At 50.1% G+C, this 23862-nt stretch overlaps 1 protein-coding gene across 1 annotated transcript in view; it reads right to left on the reverse strand.

Annotated features, from left to right (window-relative positions):
* Positions 1 to 1597: 1597 nt before the first annotated feature.
* The window catches only part of LITAF (lipopolysaccharide induced TNF factor), a 28594-nt gene continuing 6329 nt past the window's right edge, over positions 1598 to 23862 (reverse strand). Inside the window, exons 2-4 of the mRNA XM_035022284.1 lie at positions 9789 to 10013; positions 6986 to 7142; positions 1598 to 3204 (exon numbers count right to left, since the gene is read on the reverse strand). Of these exons, the coding sequence (XP_034878175.1) occupies positions 3096 to 3204; positions 6986 to 7142; positions 9789 to 10008 (486 nt within the window). The 5' untranslated portion in view covers positions 10009 to 10013 and the 3' untranslated portion in view covers positions 1598 to 3095. The remainder of the gene's footprint in view (positions 3205 to 6985; positions 7143 to 9788; positions 10014 to 23862) is intronic.

Below are 23862 nucleotides of genomic sequence, written 5' to 3' on the forward strand. Positions count from 1 at the left end.
GGTTAAATGTGCTAGCTGGTATCCTTGGCTGTGAACTGGGGTTTTGTGTGTGTGTGTGTGTGTGTGTGTGTGTTTTAATCTGAGCCTTAGAATCTTGTTTCTTTCAAATTCTTAAGACTGGGGAAAAAAAACAAAAAACAAAAAACAAACAAAAAAAAACCCCTCCTGGTTTCTCTCTTTCATCGCCTTGCTGGATCTACTTACAATTCTCCCATGCACCTATGAAAAACAGACAGCTCATTGTAAACATTTGAGTCATAAATGCAGGAGATAACTTTAATAGGATCCAAAATGGAAATCAGAATTTTGGAAGTAAAATTCCAACGTCTCCATTTACTCCTAATAGAGATCTTTGAGCCCAGAATATCAGAGAAGGATTTTAACATCCTGAACATGAGAGGCTGTTGCTGGGGAGAAAAGCGAGGCCAAGCTGTGTGAGTGTATGAAGCCACATTTATGAATAGCTCAGTGCCCAACAGAAGTGCTCACAGTAGCAACTGGGAAGCCGACTGTCCTAGAGAAAACATTTTCATGGGTAGCGCTGTGGTCAGCCAGGAACCAGTCATGTGCTTCTAGTTGGCTTAAATAGAAGCTATAACTAACTGAATGCTTTTTGTTAACAAGACACACACCCCACACTTTTGCAGAAACCCACCTCTCCTAGACGGACTAACAGCAGGTTAAGACAGCCAGCCATTGGGGGCTTGAAATTGGCAGAATCCTACTTTGAGGTCTAAGCAGATATAGGGCTCTTCCATCAATTGAATGTGATTCCGTGTTAACAAACTTAACTCTGACGTCCCCGATGCCAGAGGCCAAACAAAAGAGCCTTTTAATTTGTAACCATATATGAGTAAGCCCACACTCCGCACAATACAAGGGAATGACAGATGGAGGCTTCCTACTCCAGGCATCTGACATTATTTTTAGTCCCACAGAGTGTATGTTTTATGGTCCTTGAAATAGGGCTCTTGTTTTGTAGACTCTGCATATGTAATTAATAACAGCTTGAGACAATTTATATACCCCCATCTGAGCAAAACCGCTGAATATGCACAGCCCTCATTTTGTCAAACGAAAGGAAAACACACGCTCAAGATCGGGTGAGCGGCAATTTTTTCAGGACTGTTGAAGTTAAGAGTTTAAACGACAACGTCGGCCACACCAAGAGGACATGATTGTCCTGTGCCTTCCGGAATGAAGCGTTATCACCAGGTAGGAGAAGGGTGGATGACAGTCATATTCCCGGCAGAGTTAACAATGCCCCCCTTCTCGCATCTCACAACTGCCCCGATCAATTAACAAAGCATGTTTTGTTTGGAGAATGAACGAGGACAGCTTTCTTCTGTGCATTTTATTAAAACTTGAAAGCTATGCCTTATGCCATAGATAATGCCTCGTGAGCTCCAACAGCCTAACGTCCAAATCGGACTCGCTAGCCATCCACCCAACTCACCATCGGTCATCTTGACATGGAGGGATATTCAGCGAGTCTGACGTTTTTATCATGAAGGGTTTTCTACCATCATGGAACAAATAAAGGTTCTTTGTATCAGTGGCTGGAAACGCAACACAAGACCTTTCTTCACACCGTAAGAACTGATAAATAGTTCACTGAGTGAACCAAAGACTTTATTTTTTCAAAAGCAGATAACACCAAAGTACTATGTAGTATCCGTATTTGTTGCAAAAATAATTACTGGAACTATCAAAACATCGAATGAATAAGCTGGATCACTGGTTACAGCTATAATTTTTGGCCAATATACAGATTTTCGTTCCAGGTCTAGGCTTGATTTCTACATATTATTATTCACATGCATTCCCTGTGCCTATTTATTATCAAAACGGGGACTCTCGAGAAAGTCGAGCCCAGCTTTATCTTGATTTCGGAGATGACGCAGCGCTAACCGAGAACTCTGGCTTGTTGATTGAGTCCTAGAAATCATGTCTTCTGATGTCCTACAACAAATTCTATTTCTGAAAAATAAAATCAGAATTTAGATTCCTTTGAAGCGTCAGGTCCCCAAGCTCTCCAGCACCATGGTACCCAGACGTGCTCACCCTGTGCATTCCTCTGTCTCTCTAAACACACCACTGGGTTTCCCAAAGAGGTCCCCCTTGAAGAGTCCCATTACAGATGTTTTTAAGAACTGCACTAAACCCAAGTAGAGGCAGTGGATAAAAGGATAAAATTATCCATTGCTTTTTCTGTTAAGGACCAAAAAAAAAAAAAAGAATGCATTGATCACTAGGAAGTGGTAGCAATCATATGGTTAAGAAAAATGGTTCTATATTTCAAAATGAAGACGAAAAGGAAGTCAGAAAAAACGGTTGTTAAGACAAACAATTCCTCTAGAAGAAAAAAAGCCCTTCCCCGGAAGGGGCTGAGGATCTGGTGCCGAGAATGGGGTTGGGGGGCGGGGGGGCAGGTCCGTGGTAAGAGCCAGCCCTGCATCTCCAGCTCACATGTAGGACCTCGTGGGTGGGAATAGCTCCCCCTGGCACTTAAAAAAGGAATGAAGAAAGTAAAGTGAATTTGTGTGCTAATGAAAAGCCCACAGTGGCAGGCTCTGAGAGCCAAGCCCTTCGCCGACGAGGCAAAGATTTTTGTCACCAGAAATGGGAACAGGTGGACGGACACAGGCACTAAAGGCGGGGTCGGCCGTATTCGGGCCAGAACAGTCTCGAAAAATAAGGCAACCTGTGGCTTCTCAGCTTGAGACCTCCCCCCCAGAAAGGCCCACGGAGGCAAGAAGTGAAGTCAGCCGATGGCCAATCGCCAGAAGATATTCCAATGGGGCAACAGTCAGGTGGGGTGACTTGGCGACACGGTAGGCGGGAACCAGCACTCGAGGTGAATGTCTTTGCATGTCCTGTGCACACCTCCAAGCAGCAATCTCTGGGGTTCTGGAGGAGGTGTGTTACTTTTGCGATATTTTTTTCCCCCAAAAGAAGACACGAAGGTGAAGCCCCTGGAGAAATGCGGCTACCGAGGCGGGACCCCCCCCCCACACACACACCAGGGGCGGGACGGGGTGAGAGGCGGAGAGCGCTTCCGGCAGCATGCGGCGCCCTGCACGTCGGGCCGAGTCCTACAAGCGCTTGTAGGTGCCCAGGAGAGCTTTGCAGTTGGGACAGTAGTGGTCCACGTCCTGCAGGGCATCCACACAGAAGGGGATGAAGCAGCAACCCGCTATGCACCTGGAGGACAAAAACAGACACAGAGCGTGTCACCCTCTGTCACAGTTGTGGATGGTGGCCACCGAAAAGATAGGTCGGCCGTCCTAAGCCCACAGGAACTCTGGTTGTGACCGTCCTTAGGACCAGGGTCTTTGCAGGTGTCATGAATGATCTCAAGATGGGATCGTCCTGGAAGATCCAGGGGGGCTCCCTCAACTCAAAGACTGATGTCCTTACAAGAAGAGGAGGGGATACACAGAAAGACAGGGGGGGATAAAGGCCACGTGACGGTGCAGGCAGAGACTGAAGTCTTGCAGCCACGAGCCAAGGACCCTAGAGTCTCCACCCGAGCGAGCACAGCACCTTGACCGTGGACTTGTGTTGCAGCTTCCAAAATTGTGAGAGAATAGATTTTTTTTTTTTTTTAAAGATTTTATTTATTTACAGACACAGCGAGAGAGGGAACACAAGCAGGGGGGAGTGGGAGAGGGAGAAGCAGCCTCCCCGCCGAGCAGGGAGCCCGATGCGGGACTCGATCCTGGGACTCCAGGATCATGACCTGAGCCGAAGGCAGACGCTTAACCATCTGAGCCACCCAGGCGCCCGAGAATAGATTTGTATCGTTTGAAGGCACCACGTTTGTGGTTCTCTGTCCCGGCAACGAATACAGCAACCCACACCGAGCCTGTTCTCTCGAGACGGACCGTCCCGGGGGTATTTTCAGCTCTTGGGGCATGCCAGCGTCTTTCAGTCTTAGACTGGGGTCAGTGACCTTCTTGTGTCAAGGGCCAGATGGTACATATTTTAGGCTACACAGACCTCGTTCTGCCAAACCCGCCACAGATAATCTGTAAACAGTGTGGTACGTTCCCATTGAACTAAAATGGGCTGGATTTGGCCCCAGGGTTGTAGTTTGCTAACCCCGGTGTCTAGACTGATTATTCTTCCATATGGAGAGGGCGCTTCTTACGGTAACCACCAAACAAAATTCCCCAAATAACATCTCTTAATGTACATAATCCATTATCTGTGCACCCAGGCAGGAGTTTCAGACAGCCTGTGGTAGAATAAGAAATAGATCTGGTCTCTCTCCCCAGTTCCTGGCAATTAGCTCCAAAAGTCTGGGAATGTCCTGAGTGACCGGAGTGAGTGCCTTCCGTTATTCAAAACAAGCCCCTTTCAATCACACCTGATTTTATGCTAATAAGGCGACCAGGGCAGGGTCCCTGCCTTAGGATAGGGCTGGTCACCAGAAAGATGCTTGGTTCCTGGTTCCAAGGTTAGAAGTTTCAGCCCCAGCCACAGACCTCAGGGAGGGGACAGGCGCTGGGGTCAGGTTATAAAAACACTTGAACAACTATATTTGGAGTGCTTCAGGATTGGTAACCGCATCCTCGTGCCAAGAGAGCGGGTAACACCCCAGGTCCACAGGGACACAAGCTCTTGCACTGGGGACCCTTCTTGACCTCGTCCTCTGTCCCTCTTCATCAAGCTGTTGCTCATGTGTGTCCTTCATGATAAACTGGTAAATGTAAATAAAGTGCCTTCCTGAGTTCTGTGAGCTGCTCTAGCAAATTAGCAAACTGGAAGAAAGGATGGTAGGACCCTCAATTTATAGCTGGTTGTCAGAAATCCGGGTGGCCTGAGGCTTGTGACTCACATCTCTACTGGGGGGCAGTCTAGGGCACTGGGTCCTTAAGCCGTGGGCTCTGCACTAACTCCAAGTAGTGTCAGAACTGAATGGAATCACCAGACACCCAGCTGCTGTTGGAGAGCTAGACAGTATCAGAAAACACCCCCACAGCCTTACAACCAATGTTGGTCCAAATTTAGTTAAAAATCAACATTTTATAACGCAAGCATGGGGAATATAATCCATAACACTGTCATAACTTGACAGGGCAACAGATGGTTAACAAGACCTATCATGGTGATTTTATAATGTATAAAAAAATCGAATCACTATCTTCTAGGTCTGAAACTGATATACTATTGTATGTCAATTATGATTCAATTAAAAAAAAACAAAAAAACAAGTTACAGGAAGACAATGATTTACATAAAGGAGAAACAGGATACAGCCTGATGAGGAAACAACCTCATGCAAAAAACTTCCTCCTATTGCCTAAGTTTACCCAAATTCAAGTAAGGGTGCCTCAGTGCATTAGCACTAAACCTTACCGCACGCTTACGAATACAGAGCTCCGAACTGTGGGACACACATATTCTTATTTTATCCTCAACAACCCCCCTGGGCGGGAGCATTACTACCTCCGGTTTTCAGAGGAGGGAACTGGAGCACAGAGAGGTGAAGTCACTTGCCCACAGTCACACAGCAGTGAGAGGTAGGACTTGAACCCACAACGCCACGTGAAGGGAAGAAAAGGAGGGAGGGACAGAAAAGCTGCCTCGATTTGAGAGCTAGATCAGCAGAGGCTGACATTCAAGAGTTCTCATCCTGTCTTTCCCTGGTTTCTAAGATTTAAAAAAAAAAAATGCATTTTAATAAAATGCCCAAGGACGATGAGCTTTTATTTCACATTTTTGGTCCAGGGACTGAAGAGGTCAGCCTTCACTGCAGTCCCGTGGGCAGGACAGGGAATCCAGTGCCAAGAAACCTGTCTGCTCTCCTTTCTACCCCCACTGAACATGTGTCCTCAAGGAAGCTAAGCTCTCCGGGGCTTTGCGCCTCCCTTCGAAATGAAGAAGAGAAATATCATTCCTTCTTAGGCTAAGCCACAAACAGGAACAAGCCAGTTGTGCGAGAGGCCAGGGCTCCTAAAAGAGAAACGCACAGACACTGTTTCCTTCGAGGGAGAAAACAGAGCCAGGAATAAGGCCTTTATCTGTTTGGGGAAAAATAAATAAATAAATAAACTGTGCTTCCTCAAATTTCTCCCAGAACAAAAACTATGATCTCTTTCAGTATAATACCCTTGGGGCAGACATAAAGACACACTTTCCCTGTGTAGACCATGGGAAAAATACTCGGGGTCCTAAAAGGATAAGAAGTGTTGAAGAGAGGACTGTGAAGTATTTTAATGTGCAAGTTGTTCAAAGCTTCTCTCACAGTCGGGCAAACATTATTATTTAGGTCGTGAAATTCTTCAAGAAAAAGAAAGAAAGAAAGAAAAAGACATTCCTCAGAATGTTGATTTTTTTTTTAAAGATTTTATTTATTTATTTGAGAGAGAATGAGAGAGAGCCAGTACATGAGAGGGAGGAGGATTAGAGGGAGAAGCAGACTCCCTGCTGAGCAGGGAGCCTGATGCGGGACTCGATCCAGGGACTCCAGGATCATGACCTGAGCCGAAGGCAGTCGCTTAACCGACTGAGCCATCCAGGCGCCCTCTCTTGTGACATTTAAATGAATTAGTTTATGGAAAGTACTCAGGACAGGGCCTGGCACATATTAAGTGCCCATCACATATGAGCTGTTTTTTTTTTTTTTTTTTTTAAAGATTTTATTTATTTATTTGAGACAGAGAGGATGAGAGACAGAGAGCATGAGAGGGAGGAGGGCCAGAGGGAGAAGCAGACTCCCTGCCGAGCAAGGAGCCTGATGCGGGACTCGATCCCGGGACTCCAGGATCATGACCTGAGCCGAAGGCAGTCGCTCAACCAACTGAGCCACCCAGGCGCCCAGAATGTTGATTTTTAACTACAACCGATGCCGGGGCTGCTGTGCTTGCCCTACACGCAGGGAGTGGTCTGAGCGGCACAGATAGACGTGCTGCGGTGGAGAAATCCTGCAAGAGAGGAATGAGGAGGAGCCTGGGGGCCGAGTGGGCCCCGGACTTACCCCAGCAGGCACAGGCTCCCGCAGGAGAGCCAGGTGAGGGCGCCGGCGTTATAGGACAGCTGAGTCACGATCACCTTGTTGCAGGAAGGACAGTACATCTGGACCGGACGGTCGAAAAAGGAGACAGGCCGCTGCACGTACACGGTCTGCACAGCAACTGCGGGAACAGGTAGGGGCGATCGGTGAATGGGGAAAGCATCCGTCAGACAACCAGGAGGGGGGGGGCCCGGTCCCCACGGGGGGGCTGGCCCACCCACCGTTCACGAGAGCCAAACGGGGGGAGCCACCCAAGTGTCCATGGGTGAGCGAACGGATAAGCATGATGGGGGCTGGCCAGACAGTGGCGTCTCGCTCGGCCTCAAAAAGACATTCTGCCCCATGTTATAACATGGCCGAACCTTCGGGACAGGACACTGAGGGACGTAAGCCAGCCACGGGACACACACAGCAGGATTTCACGTATATGAGGCACCCGGATCATCCAATTCACAGACAGAGAAAAGACGGTGGACGCCAGGGGCTGGGAGAGGGGCAGGGGGTAACGGGGAGCTGCTGTTTGGCATGTATAGAATTTCCATGATTACAAGATTTAAAAAGTTCTAGAAAGGGGAGAGGGTTGGGAGGATGGGTTAGCCCGGTGATGGGTAGTAAAGAGGGCCCGTTCTGCATGGAGCACTGGGTGTTAATACGCAAACAATGAATCATGGAACACTACATCAAAAACTAATGATGTAATGTATGGTGATTAACATGACAATAAAAAAAGTAAAAAAAAAAGTTCTAGAAAGGGATGGTGGTGATGATTGCACAACAATGTGAATGTGCTTGTTAATGCCACTCAACTGTACCCCAAGAGACGCTTCCGGTGATCAATTTGACGCGACGTGTATTTTACCAAAACAGTGGCAGATTTCCAGCATTATCATTTGGGGCGCTCTCCACGCCCCCGACCTCCCCCGCCATGTGAGATGGGGAGAAGTTCCTGGAGCTGGGATTTGGCTCAGCACGACCAGGCTTTCGAACCCACTGACCACGGAATCGGATGGGGAGTTTACTGCTGATGCAGGTTCCTTCCCCCCCGGCCCCCCCACCCCCCCGGCCAGGACATGAGGAGTCAGCAGGTCCGGGGCAAGGTCCCCAGAAGGCTCTTTCAGCAACCTGTGTGGTTCCACGAAGGTGGTCTGCAGATGGTAACTCCAGAAACAGTGATATGACGGGGTTTTAGCCTCAATTTTCTTCATCCATAGATTAGTGGTTGCCAGGGGCAGGGGGGAAGGGGTTTCTTTCTGGGGTGGTGGAAAGAGTCTGGAATGAGTGCTGATGTTTGCACAACTCTGTAACTATACTGACCACACCGAATCAGGCACCTTGAAAGACTAAACTCCAGGGGACGGGAATTATATCTCCGTAATGCTTTTATTTTTAAAAATGGAAGTAATAGGGTTGTTGCCAGGATTCCATAACATAAGGATAGTAAAGCAGCTCACAGTCCAGGTCATGGCGAACCCTCGATTACACAGTTCGTTCATTTCACATGGGGCTCTTGACTAAGTCCAACGCCCAGTGATAAGGCTGGTATTTACTGAGCCCGGGGACGCTGGCCCAGGCTTTGCAAGGAGTCTGGGAATCGAGCTGACACATGAAATGAGTACATAAAATCGTGCTAAAAAGAGAAAACGATAAGAAAAACTCGTACAGGCGTTCACAGCCACCAGAGGAGAGCCCGGAGTGATATAAATTGTGAAGTCCTTAGCATTCAGAATGTTTTTGGGTTTTGGCAAAGTTGTTTGAGCTCGTATTTCTGTCCAAGTGACTTCCTTCTGTTCCTTTCTGTGGTGCTGGAATGCCATTTCTATAATCTATGTGTTAGGGGAAATTCATTGTTGTCCAAGCCAACAGGACTTAATACTCCTAGAAAGACTCTCCTTCCAGAAAAGCAGTATTTAAGCATACTTGACCACTCACATGTAAACTGTATTAAAGTCTTTTTTTTTTTTTTGGTGCAATAAATTATTGATCAGAGCATGATCAGTCTCAAGTCACCTTGTTCTCTTCTATCTGAAGGGTCAAAGTTACTTGAACACGACGACAATAGCTCACTTTTATCAAAGGATTACTCATAGAACTTTATTTCATCTGAACAACCCACTGATGGAGGCACTTGATGAACCCTATTTTATAGGTGGGGAAACTGAGGCACCAGGCGGTCAGGCGAACCCAGGCAGTCTGACTCACGGGCCTACTCTCTGAGCTGGCAATTCCTCCCTCCTCAGCTGCTGGGGATGCTGAATAAGCTACGCACCTGGGCACACCTGGGCGGCAGGAAGTCCCAAGGGGCAAGGCCACAAAGAAGTTGCCGGAAGGCAGGGAAGCGACGCAGGCGTGGGCTGGGCCACTGTCTGCTCACCAGCTCCTAACTCCTGGCTGTTTCTTCTCCCCCCACCCTCACTGCAGCCCTGGCCTCAGCAGGAAGGGTGGGGGCCCTTAAAAGCCCACTCCCATTCCCCAGTTTCTCTGGGATTATTGGTGGGCCTCTGTGGTTAGCACAAAGGGTCGCTTTGCGGCTGACTTGGGAGAGCTCATAAACTGCTTTGTTAGGGAAAAGATGCGAGCCCCCGAGGCGTGGAACCCAGAAGACCAGATGGGACACATTCCAGGACGAGGGGTCTAGCTGGACTGACCGGCACTTGGCTTAGACCCTTAAGCAGACGTGCTTCCGTGGCTCCCCTGATTCTCGCAGAGTTCCCAAGGCCAGGGTGGAGGGCCAAGGAGAGGTAAGGGGGGCATGAGAGGTGGCACGTACTTGCATTGGCGTTGGGGCCGGGCATTGGCTGCGTGTAGTAGGCAGGCGGATTCATGCCCTTGCCGTCCGGGCCGGTCACCAGCCCTGTGGTCGGCCCCGGCACAAGGGCAGGAGGCATGGGGAAGTAACTGTTGACGGCCACTGTCTCGTCGTAGGATGGGGGTGCAGTTGGCACCGAGGAAGGCCCGGCGGCCGCCTGGTAAGATCCTGGAACAGACATTTCACCTAAAGCAAAACCAGAAGACACGGGATCAGAAATGCGAGTGACACCCCCCTCTCCCTCTCCCTTTTCCACCCGAATCTTCCAATTTCTACCGGACAAACAGAAAACATGAAGACAAGGCTTGTGTGCAGCCTTGTCAAAAGCCAGAAAGGGAGCTAATGTCCCTCCCAGACCCAAGAATGATCACCCTAACAAGGGATTCCCTAAATGAAGCTAAAAGGTAAATACTTACAACCCCAAATCATCAAAACCTAGAAAAATGCCATGGGCACACATCACCCCACTTAAAGCAGAAGCTTTTCTTCTTCACACTTCAAAAGGACCAAGTAACAATGGCCTGCCTTTCACATGGAGCATTGTCTGCTTCTTTTTAACCACTGTGGTTTTTACTAAAAGCATTTTAGGGGCGCCTGGGTGGCTCAGTCGTTAAGCATCTGCCTTCGGCTCAGGTCATGATCCCGGGATCCTGGCATTGAGCCCCTCACCGGGCTCCCTGCTCCGCGGGAAGCCTGCTTCTCCCTCTCCCACTCCCCCTGCTTGTGTTCCCTCTCTCGCTGTGTCTCTGTCAAATAAATAAATAAAATCTTTAAAAAATAAAAAAAATAAAAGCATTTTAGATGCCGGAAAAGACAAAGGCATTCAAACTCAACCACAGACTAGGAAGGCAGAGACGGACACACGGTGTGATGCCATTTACATCCAGAAGCAGGCAGAATGAGTCACGGGCCAGAAGTCAAGTCGGGGAAGCGGTTGTTCCTGGAGGGGTGGGGAGTGGAGGCTGGAAGGGGGGGTGCGGGGGTCTTCTAAGGGGCCGCTCCTGTGCTTTTTCTTCACCTGGGGGCGGTCACATGGTATGCACACTACATGAACATCCAAGTGGTACAATTACGATGTGTGCACTTTTCTATTTGTATGTTATAGTTTTAAAAAGTAAACACACACACACACACGCACGCACACGCTGGCTCCCATTTGGAGAAAGGAGTATCGGAGCCAGGCACATATTTATTTCCTTTTGTGAGGGCAAAGAAAGGGTCCCCCCCACTCCCGCTCCTGCCCCCCCCCCCCCCCCCCCCCCCCCCCCCCCCGGTGGGGGCAGAGCTGATGCCCACCTAGAATTACGTGGCCGGTACCCAGGGTGTGTTCCTGTTGCAGCCCTGCGCACGGCGGCCCCAGCCCCGGGGGCGGCTGGAAGACACAGTGCGGCCCTTGTGTCACCGTGTTTTTCTAAAGGGGCAGGGCTCCTGCAGCCTCAGAAGATCCATTCAAACCTGCCTCAGGAGAAATGGGGAAATGAGCTCCCAGGGCGGCGTGCCACGGTCCTGCCGCCTCTTCCCCCCCACACTCTGCCTCGTCTTTGGGAACCCATGGGAAGCGGAGGCAGCAATTAATTCTGCTGCGGGGAGAAGGGGAGACTCCTTCGAGGAAGCTCTCTGTCTTTAAGCAGAGACGGAAAGAGATTTCTCTGGGGGAGGAGAGGACAGGGGATTTCGGAGGGGAAAGAGAAGCATGGGAAAGTGGACACATGTCAAAGAGAGTCAATAAATAAAGCTAGACAGGTTGGGGCCGGGTTGTAGGAAATCTGAAAGCCCTATGGAGGTGTTTGGGATTTACTGTATAAGTCTGCCCGCTGCAACCTTGTGGAAGAATGGAAATGTTCTCCATCTGGGCTGTCCGATACGGTTGCCCAGCAGCACCCCCCACACACACAACACAACACTCAGCCACTGGCATTCAGTGCGGCCTCTGGGACCCAGGAATTGAATTTTTACATTGTATTTCAAGGTTACATGATTTAAAATTTAAAATCCAGGGGCGCCTGGATGGCTCAGTCGGTTAAGCGTCCGACTCTCGATTTCGGCTCAGGTCATGGTCTCAGGGTCGTGAGATCCCACCTGACGTTGGGCTCTGCACTCAGCACGGCGTCTGCTTAAGATTCTCTCCCTCTCTCTCTGCCCCTTGGCCCCACTCGCATACTCTCTCCCTCTCTCTTAAAAAAAAAAAAATAAATTAAACAAATCTAATACATCATGCAATTACTGGAAAATTCCATAAGCTTACAGAAACTTAAGTTTTCCCACCTTTCCGAGGGGCAACTTGGCTATGTGAATCTACTTTTCCAACAGCGAACGTCATGGGCTCTGAATCTAGATCAAACGTTTCTGACAAAATACTAGCATCCAATTTGGGATATGACGTCAACATAAAATACACCCTGGATTTTGAGAAATTGTAAAACATTCACATGAAATATTCCATTCGTAATTTTTTTATACTGGCAATGATAACATTTTAGATAAGTGAAGTTAAGTAAAACGCATTGTTGCAATTCCTTTCACCCGTTTTTGTATTTTTTAAAAACATGGCTACTAAGAAATGTTTAAACTACCCACGTGGCTCACACTTTCCTGCTTCTACAGGACGGCAGAACAATGGAACACAGGGAGTCATGGAAGGTTACAGAGAAGAGGAAAGGTCCAACCCTAGAAAGCATAGATGAAGCAGCTCTGTCGGAGCAAGAGGCAAACCTTGGAAGGGCCCTGAGTGTTGGGGGGGGGGATGGTGGGTGGGGGCCACATCCAAGTCTGCGGGGACAGTTAATCAGGAGGAAGGCAGAAGGGGAGCTGACGAGATCGCAGGGCATCTTTGTGCAAACGGGTCCCGGGTATAAAAATGAGAAAACGATTGTGCACAGTGGTTATATACAATGTCGTCAGTTTCCTCTGACAGATGGGAACAGAAAAGCAGAAGGAAGAAGGGAGGTAGCCCCAGGACACTTCTTCACCAGGCTCACCCCCCGAAGCTAGCTGATGTTCCTTCCCCAGGAACATCACCCCTCCCACCCCCGCCCCCAGCTGCCGCTTCTGGCCCCACCAGACTCCGGGTGGGGGCCGGCCGCCTCCCTTGGTGCGCTGGAGGAATTCACGACCTCGCCGAACGTCAAGGACTCGCTGTCCCTTCCTGTCTCAGGAAAGGCAGACCCCCAGCTGCCTACACAATTTATTATGAAAACTGACTCACAGCAGAAAACCGCAGGGGCCGAAAACACCGGGGCGGACAGAGGGCCTAAAATAGTACGGTGTGCAGCGGACAGCTTTGGGAGGGGGAAGGAGATCTTGGAGTGCCCCGAATTGTGCAGGAAAAAAGAGCCTGGGGCAAACCGCTGGGAAACAAGGACTCAACTCGGAAGCCGAATCCCTCCCCTGCAGAACCACTGCTCCCTCCTCCAAAAGTGACCCAAGGCAGCTGAGTCTGTTGTCCAGAGCGGACATGAGGTGCTGGGGGGACGGGGGGGCTCCTTTCCTCTCAAGGAAGGAAAGGCCTGCGCTTCTGGAAATCAAGGCCGGCCTGCTTAGCGCACGGGCATCCTGGTCTCGTGGCTGCAGCCTAGTTTCTGAACTTGAGGACCCTGCCTCTCGGGAACATTGATTTTGTCCCAAACAGCCTCGTAAACAACGCTTAGGATGCTGAAAAGGAACAAGAGCGGCGGGCTAAGGGAGTGAAAACAAAATAAAACCCGTAAGCAGCTGGTTTGAAGGCTTTTCTAAATAAATTCCACAGCCTCCCTTCCCCAGGCCCCAGGCCAGGAAATGCCACTTCGCTCATTCCTCCTGCTCTTTCTTCTCCCCACACTCCCCCCCCGCACCCCCCCCCGCGCCCATTTCAACTGGGCTTCCCCAGGGGGGCAGGGGGCCCAGCTAGCCACCCACCGCGCCGCCCCCTCCGGGGAGGGTCTGCTCTACCTGCCACCACCTCCTGGTCCTTGCCCCCCAAGGCGGAACTCTTCAAGGGGGGCAAAGAGTCCCCCTCCCTCCCACCCCCACCCCCACAGATATGCACGCACACACACACACACACACAGATACAGATGCACCTACAGGTACACACACACACAGTCCACTGTCCCCAGAGAACCCTTGTCCCTCCAGATCAGGCCACCGATGTGCTGAGGTGTGAGCACAATTCCATCTAATACCTGTGTGCTCCTTTTCCTGGGACAAAGAGGAAAGCATCTTGGAGTTCAGCAGAAGAGCAAAGCCATAGTTTTGCCACCGAAAAGCGCGGCCTCGAGCGCCCCTTCTGTGGCCCTGGGCGGTTGGCTGGGACAGCCAGGTTGTCATAGTTACAGGGAGCCTCCAGCGGAGGAATAAAGGAGCCAATGAGGGGGTCTCCTTCCTCCCTCCCCTCCTTGTTTAACTTTGTTATTAGGCCCCTGAGAGTAGTTTTTCTTGACTGCCCGTTTAAAAGAACTCGTTAAAGGCGATTCTCCATCCACCTTCCCCCACGCATCCCCACAGAGATGAAGGAAATGCTCATCAGGGTTGGGGAGCTCCGTGTTCCCCACCTCAGAATGGCTCTGCCATGACTTCCAAATCCACAGGGAGGCATTCCAAACTCACCGTTCAAATCAGAAAATGTGACCAGGGCAGCCCCACAGGCCCTACACCCCGGAGACCGTGCTCAGCCCAATACCCTGCAGCTACCATCCTGAATCTGTGAAGACTTAGGGAACTGGGGGCCCTGCGTTTCCATGCTGCGCTGAGGCCCCAGGTCATGAAGCCCAGGGTGACCAAAGGCCACAGGAAAGGAGGCATGCCTAATGCACAGAGAAGCATTTCTAATACAAGAAAGGCTGGAGGCGGACCTGGAAATTGGCCTACGACCAGCCGCAGGATCCTGGCCCCCACTTTCTCACCTGTCAATGTGCCACTTGGAATTTTGGGGCCCCTAGCTGAAAACTCCCTTTGTTCCAAGTCTCCACGATTTCCTCAGTGAGAGATTCTCTTTTTTTTCCACATTTTTTCTTTAATCCACTTTTTAATTATTATTGTTATGTTAATCACCATACATTACGTCATTAGTTTTTGATGTAGTGTTCCATGATTCATTGTTTGCGTATAACACCCAGTGCTCCACGCAGAACGTGCCCTCTTTAATACCCATCACCAGGCTAACCCATCCTCCCACCCCCCTCCCCTCTAGAACCCTCAGTTTGTTTTTCAGAGTCCATAGTCTCTCATGGTTCGAGAGATTCTCTCTTAAATGGGCAGTGAGGGGTATAAGGATATTTAATCCTGGGCTTACGGGACTGAATCCCAGGAGTAGCTTCACTCATCAAACCTGGGTACAGAACAGGATTTCTCTGTCTTGTTTTCATTATAGCTGCCTCCACCCCCCCACCCTTGCCCCCAAGGAGAAAAATAAAATTATATTTAAATTTAATTAATTAATTTAAATATAATTTAATTTCTGCCTAACAAGAGAAAACAAAATACTAAGAAATAAGATTTCGTTGGATAGGGTTGAGTTTTGGAGGGCCACACACTACTGTAATATCTAAGACTTGTTTTTTCTTTCTTTTTTTTTTTAAACCTCGCCCCTCCCCCAAAACTGACTTCCACTCCCCTGGGTCCCCGCTGAGAGAATGCGGGAGAGAGGTGTGGAATGAGGTATTTGGGTGCCAATGAATTTCTTAAATCACTGATATTTGTTCCTTCAGTATTTCCAAAATGTGTCTCCTCTTTGCTTGCCATTATAAATGCAACTGTCTGAACAAATTTTAACCTTTTACTGACTGAGGTCTGAGGTCCCTTACATCTGTATATTCTTTTCCAACCATGCTCAGCTCTCTCACGATTTAACCTAATGAGCCACAACCAAGGGAGATGGGCAGGGTGAAGGTGACCAGCCCGGGGAGCCCTCCCCTCTGCCTAATGGGGCCAAGCAGGATGGGACTGGCTGGGGTCACTCCTCTGAGTCTTGAATCTGCATCGAATCTGCTGGATTCTCACATAGAAAGAAACTGAAGGGTGCTAAGGGTACCAGATAACCAGGCTGTTTAAACCATACCTGGGAATCTCTGAGTCCAGAGGTCCTGGTCTGAGCAAAATCCTATCCCGGTCAACTACTCCCCGCCCCCACCCCAGGTTCACAGCTGCATTAAGATGAACCATAACGGGCTCTTACTTTGCAGCACCAGGCTCTGTAATTCACATCCTCACGCGTGTCATCCCATGTGGTCCTCACACCGCTGAGCGGATTATTGTTATCATTATCCTAACTCACACAGGGAGAAACTGGGGCCCAGAGAGGTTAAGCTGCGTGTCCAAAGTCACAAAGATGGAGGAGGCATGGCTAGGGTTTGCACCCACATCCGGTGGACTCCGGGCTGCTTTTGACCTCACCGAACATCTCCGAGGCCAGGAGATGCAGATACAATCAACAGCCTTGTTTTGCACACCTTACCCCCAAATGAAACGTGAAAATATGGGAGCAACACGCTGGAACGCCCTTCTCTCTCTCTGCCTCTCTTACGCGTGTAAAAAGATGCATGTCCTGCAGACTCTCACGGCACACACTCAAGACAGGGAGAAAAAATACCTATTATGGATTCCAACTAATTTTGTCACTGATGACTTTGTGGATTAAAACAATCTGTTTCTTGGGGTGCCTGGATGGCTCAGTGGGTTAAGCAACCAACTCTTGGTTTCGTTCAGCTCAGGTCATGATCTCTGGGTCCTGCGATCGAGCCCTGCGTTCAGCGGGGAGTCTGCTTGGGATTCTCTCTCTCCCTCTGCCACCCCCCCGCCAAAATAAATGAATCTTTAAAAAAACCATAAACAAAAACGATCTGCTTCTCTAATAAGGATCAGGGGGCCAGGACCTTAGTATCAACCAAAGGTAGACAGCCACACACAAAGCTCTTCCTTCTCGTTCTGGAGGAAAGACACACAGAAGGGGAAGATCCCAGAACCTCCCAGAGATATAACATGGGCACGAAGCTGCATATTTAAGGGACCTCATAGTGCCAGGCGTCTCCGCCACCTGCTGTTAACACCTGGGGTGGGAAAGGCAAAGGCCCCTTGCTAGTGGAGTCTCAGAGCAGCTCAGCCTCAGCCTTTTAAATATTGCTCTGTTGAAAGAGAAGCAAAGTGTCCTCAAAATGCTGGAGAGAAGTCACACTGTCAGGCCCGGCGATCCTCACATCCTGAGCTGATATTAATGAACGGGGCCTGAGACCTCGGGACACTGGAACAATCCCAGAGAGGCCTCGCTTTCAGCAACAGATCTGCTCCTAAAACGTTCAGCCTGAACAGTCTCAGAATTCCCTGGAACACCCGAGTCGGGGCTGCTATTCTGGGCATTTCCCATTGCTCTGAGGATCATCTTCCCCGTTCTGTGCCCGCACAGATGTGCTTTCGGGCTTTACCAAGCCAAGCCCAGCAGCGCTCTCTGCCCGGAATCCTCAATTCCCAGGGAAGGGTCTGCACCTCTGGGAGGTCTGGAGACAGCTGGCAGACTTGCCTTACCACCACTGCACAGTTGGCCCCAAGAGATCTCCAGGCGAATCTCGAAAACGTGATGCTGTGGGGAGGGAAGACCACATAGGGTATGAGTCCATTTCCTTGAAACGCCCGAAACAGGTGCATCCAGACACAGAAGGTCAGCAGTCGGTGCTGGCCAGCGGCCGGAGGGAGGGTGTGGAGAGGAAATGGGGGGCTGTTAAGTGGGGTGATGAAAATGCTCTGGAACTAGATTGAGGTGGTGTTTGCACAACACTGGGAACGTGCTACACACCACTGAACTGTATACTCTGAAATGGTGAGTTTTATGCTATGTGAGCTTCACCTCAATCACAAAGGGGGAAAATAAAGGCATTGCGAGAAATCTCCAGTCTGTGTCACAAGCCAAGGCCGGCAATTTGAGCCTCCAAACTCTACTAGACTTAGTTCAGCCCCTCCTGGGGCCCCATTTACCTAAGCCCAAAACCTCTGGGGTCTTTCTGACATGCCCAGTGCCCCCAAGACAAGAATGACTGAAGATCCTGGGTTGCCCGGGATGGAGGGGGTTCCCAGGGCACCATGAACCCCTACTCCTACCCCACCTCCCACGTCACCACCCACTACACTGCACGTCTGTGATGCGTCCACAGCCCGGCTTAGATGTCCCCGGACACGTCCCAGGCATGCTCTTTCCACTGCCCTTGGTGTCCTTCCTTCCCAATGGGCTGCAAATTCCTCTCACCTGTCCTATCCCCGCTTGTGCATCACCTCCCCCAAGAAGCGATCTCAGGGGAGAATTAATCCCCGCTTGAACCTCTCTACACAGTGCAGAGATCAAGGGCACAGGGTCTGTAGCCGGACTGCCTCTGGTCAGATGGCATGCCTCATGGCATGACTTTGGTGCCTCGGTTATCCCACCCATAAAATGGAGAGACACTGGTAGTGTCTTAGGGCTCTTGGGAGGATTCAATGAGTCCCCTTGTGAAAAGCACCCAGAGCAATGAGGGGCACAGAAGCAGTGAGTATGTGTTAGCTGTGACCAAGACGTGTTTCTCCACCGAACTTGTCACAGAGCACTTTTCTTTACTTGTCTGGCTTCAGGATCAGTCTGTGGGCCCGATTGAAATTTATTAAAATCCACATCCCTAGCACCTACAACTAGGCTCAAAATACCATGGGTACTTTACAGAGTGACCCACCAGGATGGAGGGGCTTCCCTAGATATGGGATTTGGGGGCTCACCCCAGACAACCCAGGACACGCTGGTCACCGTGACACTTCCAACAAATGTGGGTAGAACACCAGACCCATCTTGGATGGCATCAAGATCTGGAAGCAGACATAAACGGGAGGGTCTTCCCCTAACACCTCAATTTAGAAGCTGAGAACGTTTCTGCAGGAAGATGTTTATACAATGACAAGCCTCAGGAACATACGGTCTCCTGGTTCAGCTCAAGGTAATAGGAGTATTTGGCCTAAGTGTCACCAAACATGCTCCAGAACTAGAATCACTTAATTGGGTCTGAAATCCTTCATTTCCTCCAGGATTTCTGAGAAGAGTGGTATTTCTCAACAGGGCACCCCGGGATGTCACGGCAGGAGATCGAGTCAAGATATGGGTGGGTAAGGGAAATGTTTAGGTGTGCAAACATGAACAAGACAGAATGAGAAAGAAAAAAAAAAAACCCACAATCTCTGAACCTCAAGATGGGCTCTCTCTACTCCTCGATGCAAGTTTCTGACGCTGTTGGTATCCCCACTCTGCGGAAGGGGCTCCTGGTTCTGGCTGGGGTTACCCAAGAGAGTGAGGGGTTCATCCTGCGACAGGATCGTCCATTCAAAATGCGGACTCATGAGCAGGCTCCTCACTGCCATCACCCCAAACTCAGAAACACCTGCCCCTCCACGTTCGTTACCTGGTCCTTGGTGTGGCTCTCGAGCCCCTTGACCCACATGGATGGTGTGTCATCCATTCTCCAGAAATGGCAGTCTGTCCTTTTCTCATGGTGTCAAGAAAACTCAGAGGCTCTAACTATCCTGTACCCCAAGATGCCAGAAACATCAGCAACTCCTGCTGCCAGGTGTGGACAGAAAAGGGGGGGACACAGTTTGCACCTGCGCTGGCATCTCCATCCTCAGTGCCTCTTTATAACTGGCAGGGGTGGAAGGGGTACTCTTGGCAGATGAGGGACTCAAGGCGTCAGTCATTTTTTCTGCCCACTCCCATCCCTTTTTTTTTTTAGATTTTATTTATTTGAGAGAGAGCGAGAGAGAGAGCAAGAGAGCACACAAACAGGGGGAGGGGTAGAAGGAGAGGGAGAAGCATACTCCCCGCGGAGCAGGGAGCCCGAAGCGGGGCTCGATCCCAGGACCCTGGGATCACGACCCGAGCCGAAGGCAGACGCTTAACCGGCTGAGCCCCCTGGGCACCCCTCCCATTCTGATGAGATGACCAACAGGCAGCCCCCAAAGCAAAGAAGCACAGAGAGATGATGCCTGATGCTGAGAGGTCTCGTTGGGCAATGGTAGAAGACACGACTGGCTTCACTGCAGAATCCAAACAGGAGCTGAGCTGATGGGGAATCAGAGGCCACGGCCACCACCGAGCTCGGGGATGGTACCAGGTGGGCCTGGTGGGTTTCCAGAAACCCCTGCATGCACGCCCCGGTCATTTACAAGAGTGGGTAGGCACCATCCATGTCTCAGGGGTCACTAGGAATGGCTCAGATTACGGCCTGGCCTGCTGAAGACCCACTGATGATCACGAGACAAGAGAAGACACGGAAGGATGGGAGCAGGCAGGGCACGGAAAGGGAAATGGAAGAGCTCAAAAGAAAGTCAAGGTGATGGAATGTATTTTAAGATGATGGAATCTAGAGGCAGGTCGAATTGTTTAAGAACAGAAAGTCTGGAACTAATAAGCTCCCTTGGTTCAAAGGCCCAACTCTGCCACTTCTAGGCTGTGTGAACTTGGGAGAGTTGCTCGACTTCTATGTGCCTTGGTGTCCTCATCTGGAAAATGGGCTAATAGTAGCCATACCTCAGAGGGGGGCAAGTGGATATGCTCAGAACCCTGGGCACGTGCTAATGACCTGCAGGGAAGCAGACAAGGACCAGGGAGGGGATCGCTTGCCCACAGTGGCCCAGAGGTTTCACTGCCAAGATCCAAGCACAGACCCCACTGCACCCCGTGCTCCGGTTCTGGGGCCATGACCCACCCAAAATAGCGCCCCCTAGAGTAGTCCACATCCTAATCCCCAGAACGTATGAGTGCGTGAGCGTGGTGCCTTAAACAGCTCTGCTTCAGTTAAGAGATAAGGGGACCGTCCCGAGTTCCTGGTGGGCCCAATGTCACCACAGGCTCCTCATAAGAGGGAGGCAGGAGGGCCTCAGAAAAGAGGAGGTGCTCCCCTACCGGCTTTGAAACCGGAGCAAGAAGCTGCAAGCCAAGAAACACAGGTGCCCCTGGAAGCCAGGAAAGGCCGGGAGATGGATTTTCCCCCAGAGCCTCCAGAAGGAACGTGACACCTTGATTTTAACCCAGGGACACCCATTTTGGACTTCTGACCTCCAGACCCAGGAGATAACGGACTTGTGTGACTTGAGCCGCTGAGCTTGTGGTCATTGGTTGTCCTCCCTCCCACGTGGGGCCCCCACGCCTCTGCCCCCTGCAGACCCGACTCCCTCAACCTCCCATCCGAAATACCCAGGCCCGTCTGCCTGCCCTCAATCCAGAAGGAGCCCTTCTCTGGCTCAAACTTCATTTAACCGTGTTGAGTGTGGCCAGCTGGGCATGCCCTGCCATCTCCCCGGGGACTCTGGCCCAATACTGTCCCCCACCTGCCAATCCCACCTCTCAGCTGGCTCCCTCCTAAGAGCTCTATGACGGCTCAAATCCTTCCTTATCAAAATGTAAAAAGAAATACCCCTCTTCCCTCAGCATGGGTGCTCAGCCCCTCTGGCTCCCTGCTTTTCTTCCCCATCCCCAGGTTCACTACCCCCACCCCCACTGGCCTCATTTCTCCCTCAGCCATGACCCCACTAAGCCCACTTTATATTTCTTGTTCTCCTCTCCCCAGGCTGGAGGGTCTTCCTCTCATTTGGCCCAGCCCTGCACCTCTGTATCCTTCAGGGGGTGCTCCTTCCCCACCAGCCCTCCCTCAAAAAGGCTCCCAGGGACTCAGGGGTCTGCACCCACTCCTCAACCGCACACTCAAGCTGACCCTGGGTCATCACAAGCAAAAAGACGCTCATCTCGCTCGAGGAAAGGCAGGTAAAATGGCACAGAGACAGAGTCAAGCTTAGTATCAGTGAGAAGTCACATGGACACCATGCACCTGCTGATATGATGGGGTGAAAAGTGCACTTCGGCTCTGTGGTCTTCCTCCCCCAAACCCTCGACCTCAGGCTCATCATGAGAATAACATCGGACAAACCCAGACTCTCTACAGAGGACCGGGAGAGTACTCCTCAAAACTGCCAAGGTCACAGAAAATAAGGAAAGTCTGAGAAACTGTCACAAACCAGAAGAGAATGGGACAAAACTAAATACAATGTAGCATCCTGGATTAGATCCTGGAACAGAGTCCAGTAGAATAAAAGTTCTTCCTCTGAGTTCAAATAGTCTGGAATTGGTTAAGAGTCCGGGACACCAATGTCAGTTTCATAGTCGTGACAAACACACCCTGATGACCCTAGACGTTTACAGTGGGGGAAACTGGATGGGAAAACTTCTGTGCTAACTTTGCAACTTTTCTGTAAATATGCAATGAAAGCATCTTCCAAAATGTAACGTGCATGGGTCCATTGACCCAGCAGTTCCTCTTCTAGGTATTTATAGTCACGCTATCCCATGCATGGGTGAAGTGACAAATGATGAGCACACAAGGGTATCGCCTATCTATCTATCGGCAGGGGACGGGGCAGATCCGTGATGGCCCATCCAGGCCAAGGGAATAGTACACAACCATCAAAACAGAACAAACAAGAGTTTTATGTGTGGAAATGCATTTCTTTTTTTTTTTTTAATTCCTAGAGATTCTTTTTTTTTTTATTTTTATTATTTGAGAGAGAGAGAATGAGAGACAGAGCATGAGAGGGAGGAGGGTCAGAGGGAGGAGCAGACTCCCCGCTGAGCAGGGAGCCCGATGCGGGACTCGATCCCGGGACTCCAGGATCATGACCTGAGCTGAAGGCAGTGGCTTAACCAACTGAGCCACCCAGGCGCCCCGGAAATGCATTTCTTAGATGCACTGAAAAAATGCATGAAAAAAGCCCCAACAGTGTTCATAGCAGGCCATCATTTGGGTATAAGAAAGAAGGATATATATATCACCTTATAGAATATGCATAAAATGTCTCCAAAAGGATATATAAGAAACTGGTAACAGCGGCTGTCTATGAGCAGGGGAGGGGGCAGACTGGGAGATGCAGTGGGAAGGACACTCTTCACTTACACTCTGCTGATCTTTTGTATACTGAGCCATTAGCAATAAAAAATTAAATTAAGAAGAAATTCAATAAAATAGATTTATTAAATACAGCTTATTAAATTTATATGACTCAGTATTTATTAATCATAACATATTTACAATTAAATGACATAAATTAAAAATGAACCTGTATCTGCCCTCCCCAGCCCAGCCTCCCATGTACTCCCACCTGTGGGTGAAATGACATCATCACAGCCCTTTGTCCCTTGAACCATCTCACGTTGCTGCTCAGCACCTGGCCCTTAGCCCCTCCCTGAGTGTTTGCAGAGTGATTAAAGCTTCTGATTACTTCTGTTTAGTGAGATGTGTAAACGATTATTCTCACTACATCATCCCCAAATTTGTACCAACAGTGTCCTATTTACCAAAATAAAGTTCTTCTCTTTGAATTTTGTGCTATGACCCATTTTTCATGCAGGGGCTTCTGAAGGCCGGTGGTTTATATGGGACTGGGGAGACATGGACTCTCCCTCACCGGCCTTAAGGAATCCCTCTGGGGAGGCAAAGTCAATCAACATGGGGAAGGTATGGGAACAGACCAAAAGGGGAAACTGAGTCTAGATTCTAAGGCAAGTGGAGGGTCTAGAGGGGACACAGGCAAGGGCAGGTCAGGGGTGGGGGGAACAGCATGGCTGGACGCACAGAAACAGGCACACCTGTGTCCTATGGGGAGGCGAATGGCAGCTGGCCAGGAGGGTGGGGTCGGATCACAGGAGCCTTCCCACCACCAAGGGCCTCCCTGGCCCAGGCGAGGTGCATGCCAGGCTGAACCTTTCAGGGAGGGACCCCACACAAGGGTTCTGCTTAATTAACTAGCAGCCCAAGAGCAACTTGAAAACCCCCCTTAAAATATTCAACTCCTGCCAAGACAGAGAGTTAGATTCTAAAAATAAGCCTCAAAACGTAGAACACCAGGAGAAACCAACCGAGGCAGAAGCCTCACAGCAACGCCCATCAGTGTAAACACATATCAGAGGCCCAATGGCCCATAGCCAAGGGGGTCCCTCTCCCCGCATCATGTCTGAACTCCAGCCTCGTAACTTCTGCTACTGCTTTATTCTGACTGGAAGCTTCCT

This window comes from Mirounga leonina, unplaced genomic scaffold (genome assembly GCF_011800145.1).
Source record: "Mirounga leonina isolate KUSES-001 unplaced genomic scaffold, KU_Mleo_1.0 Mir_175, whole genome shotgun sequence".
NCBI classification, from domain to species: Eukaryota; Metazoa; Chordata; class Mammalia; order Carnivora; family Phocidae; genus Mirounga; species Mirounga leonina.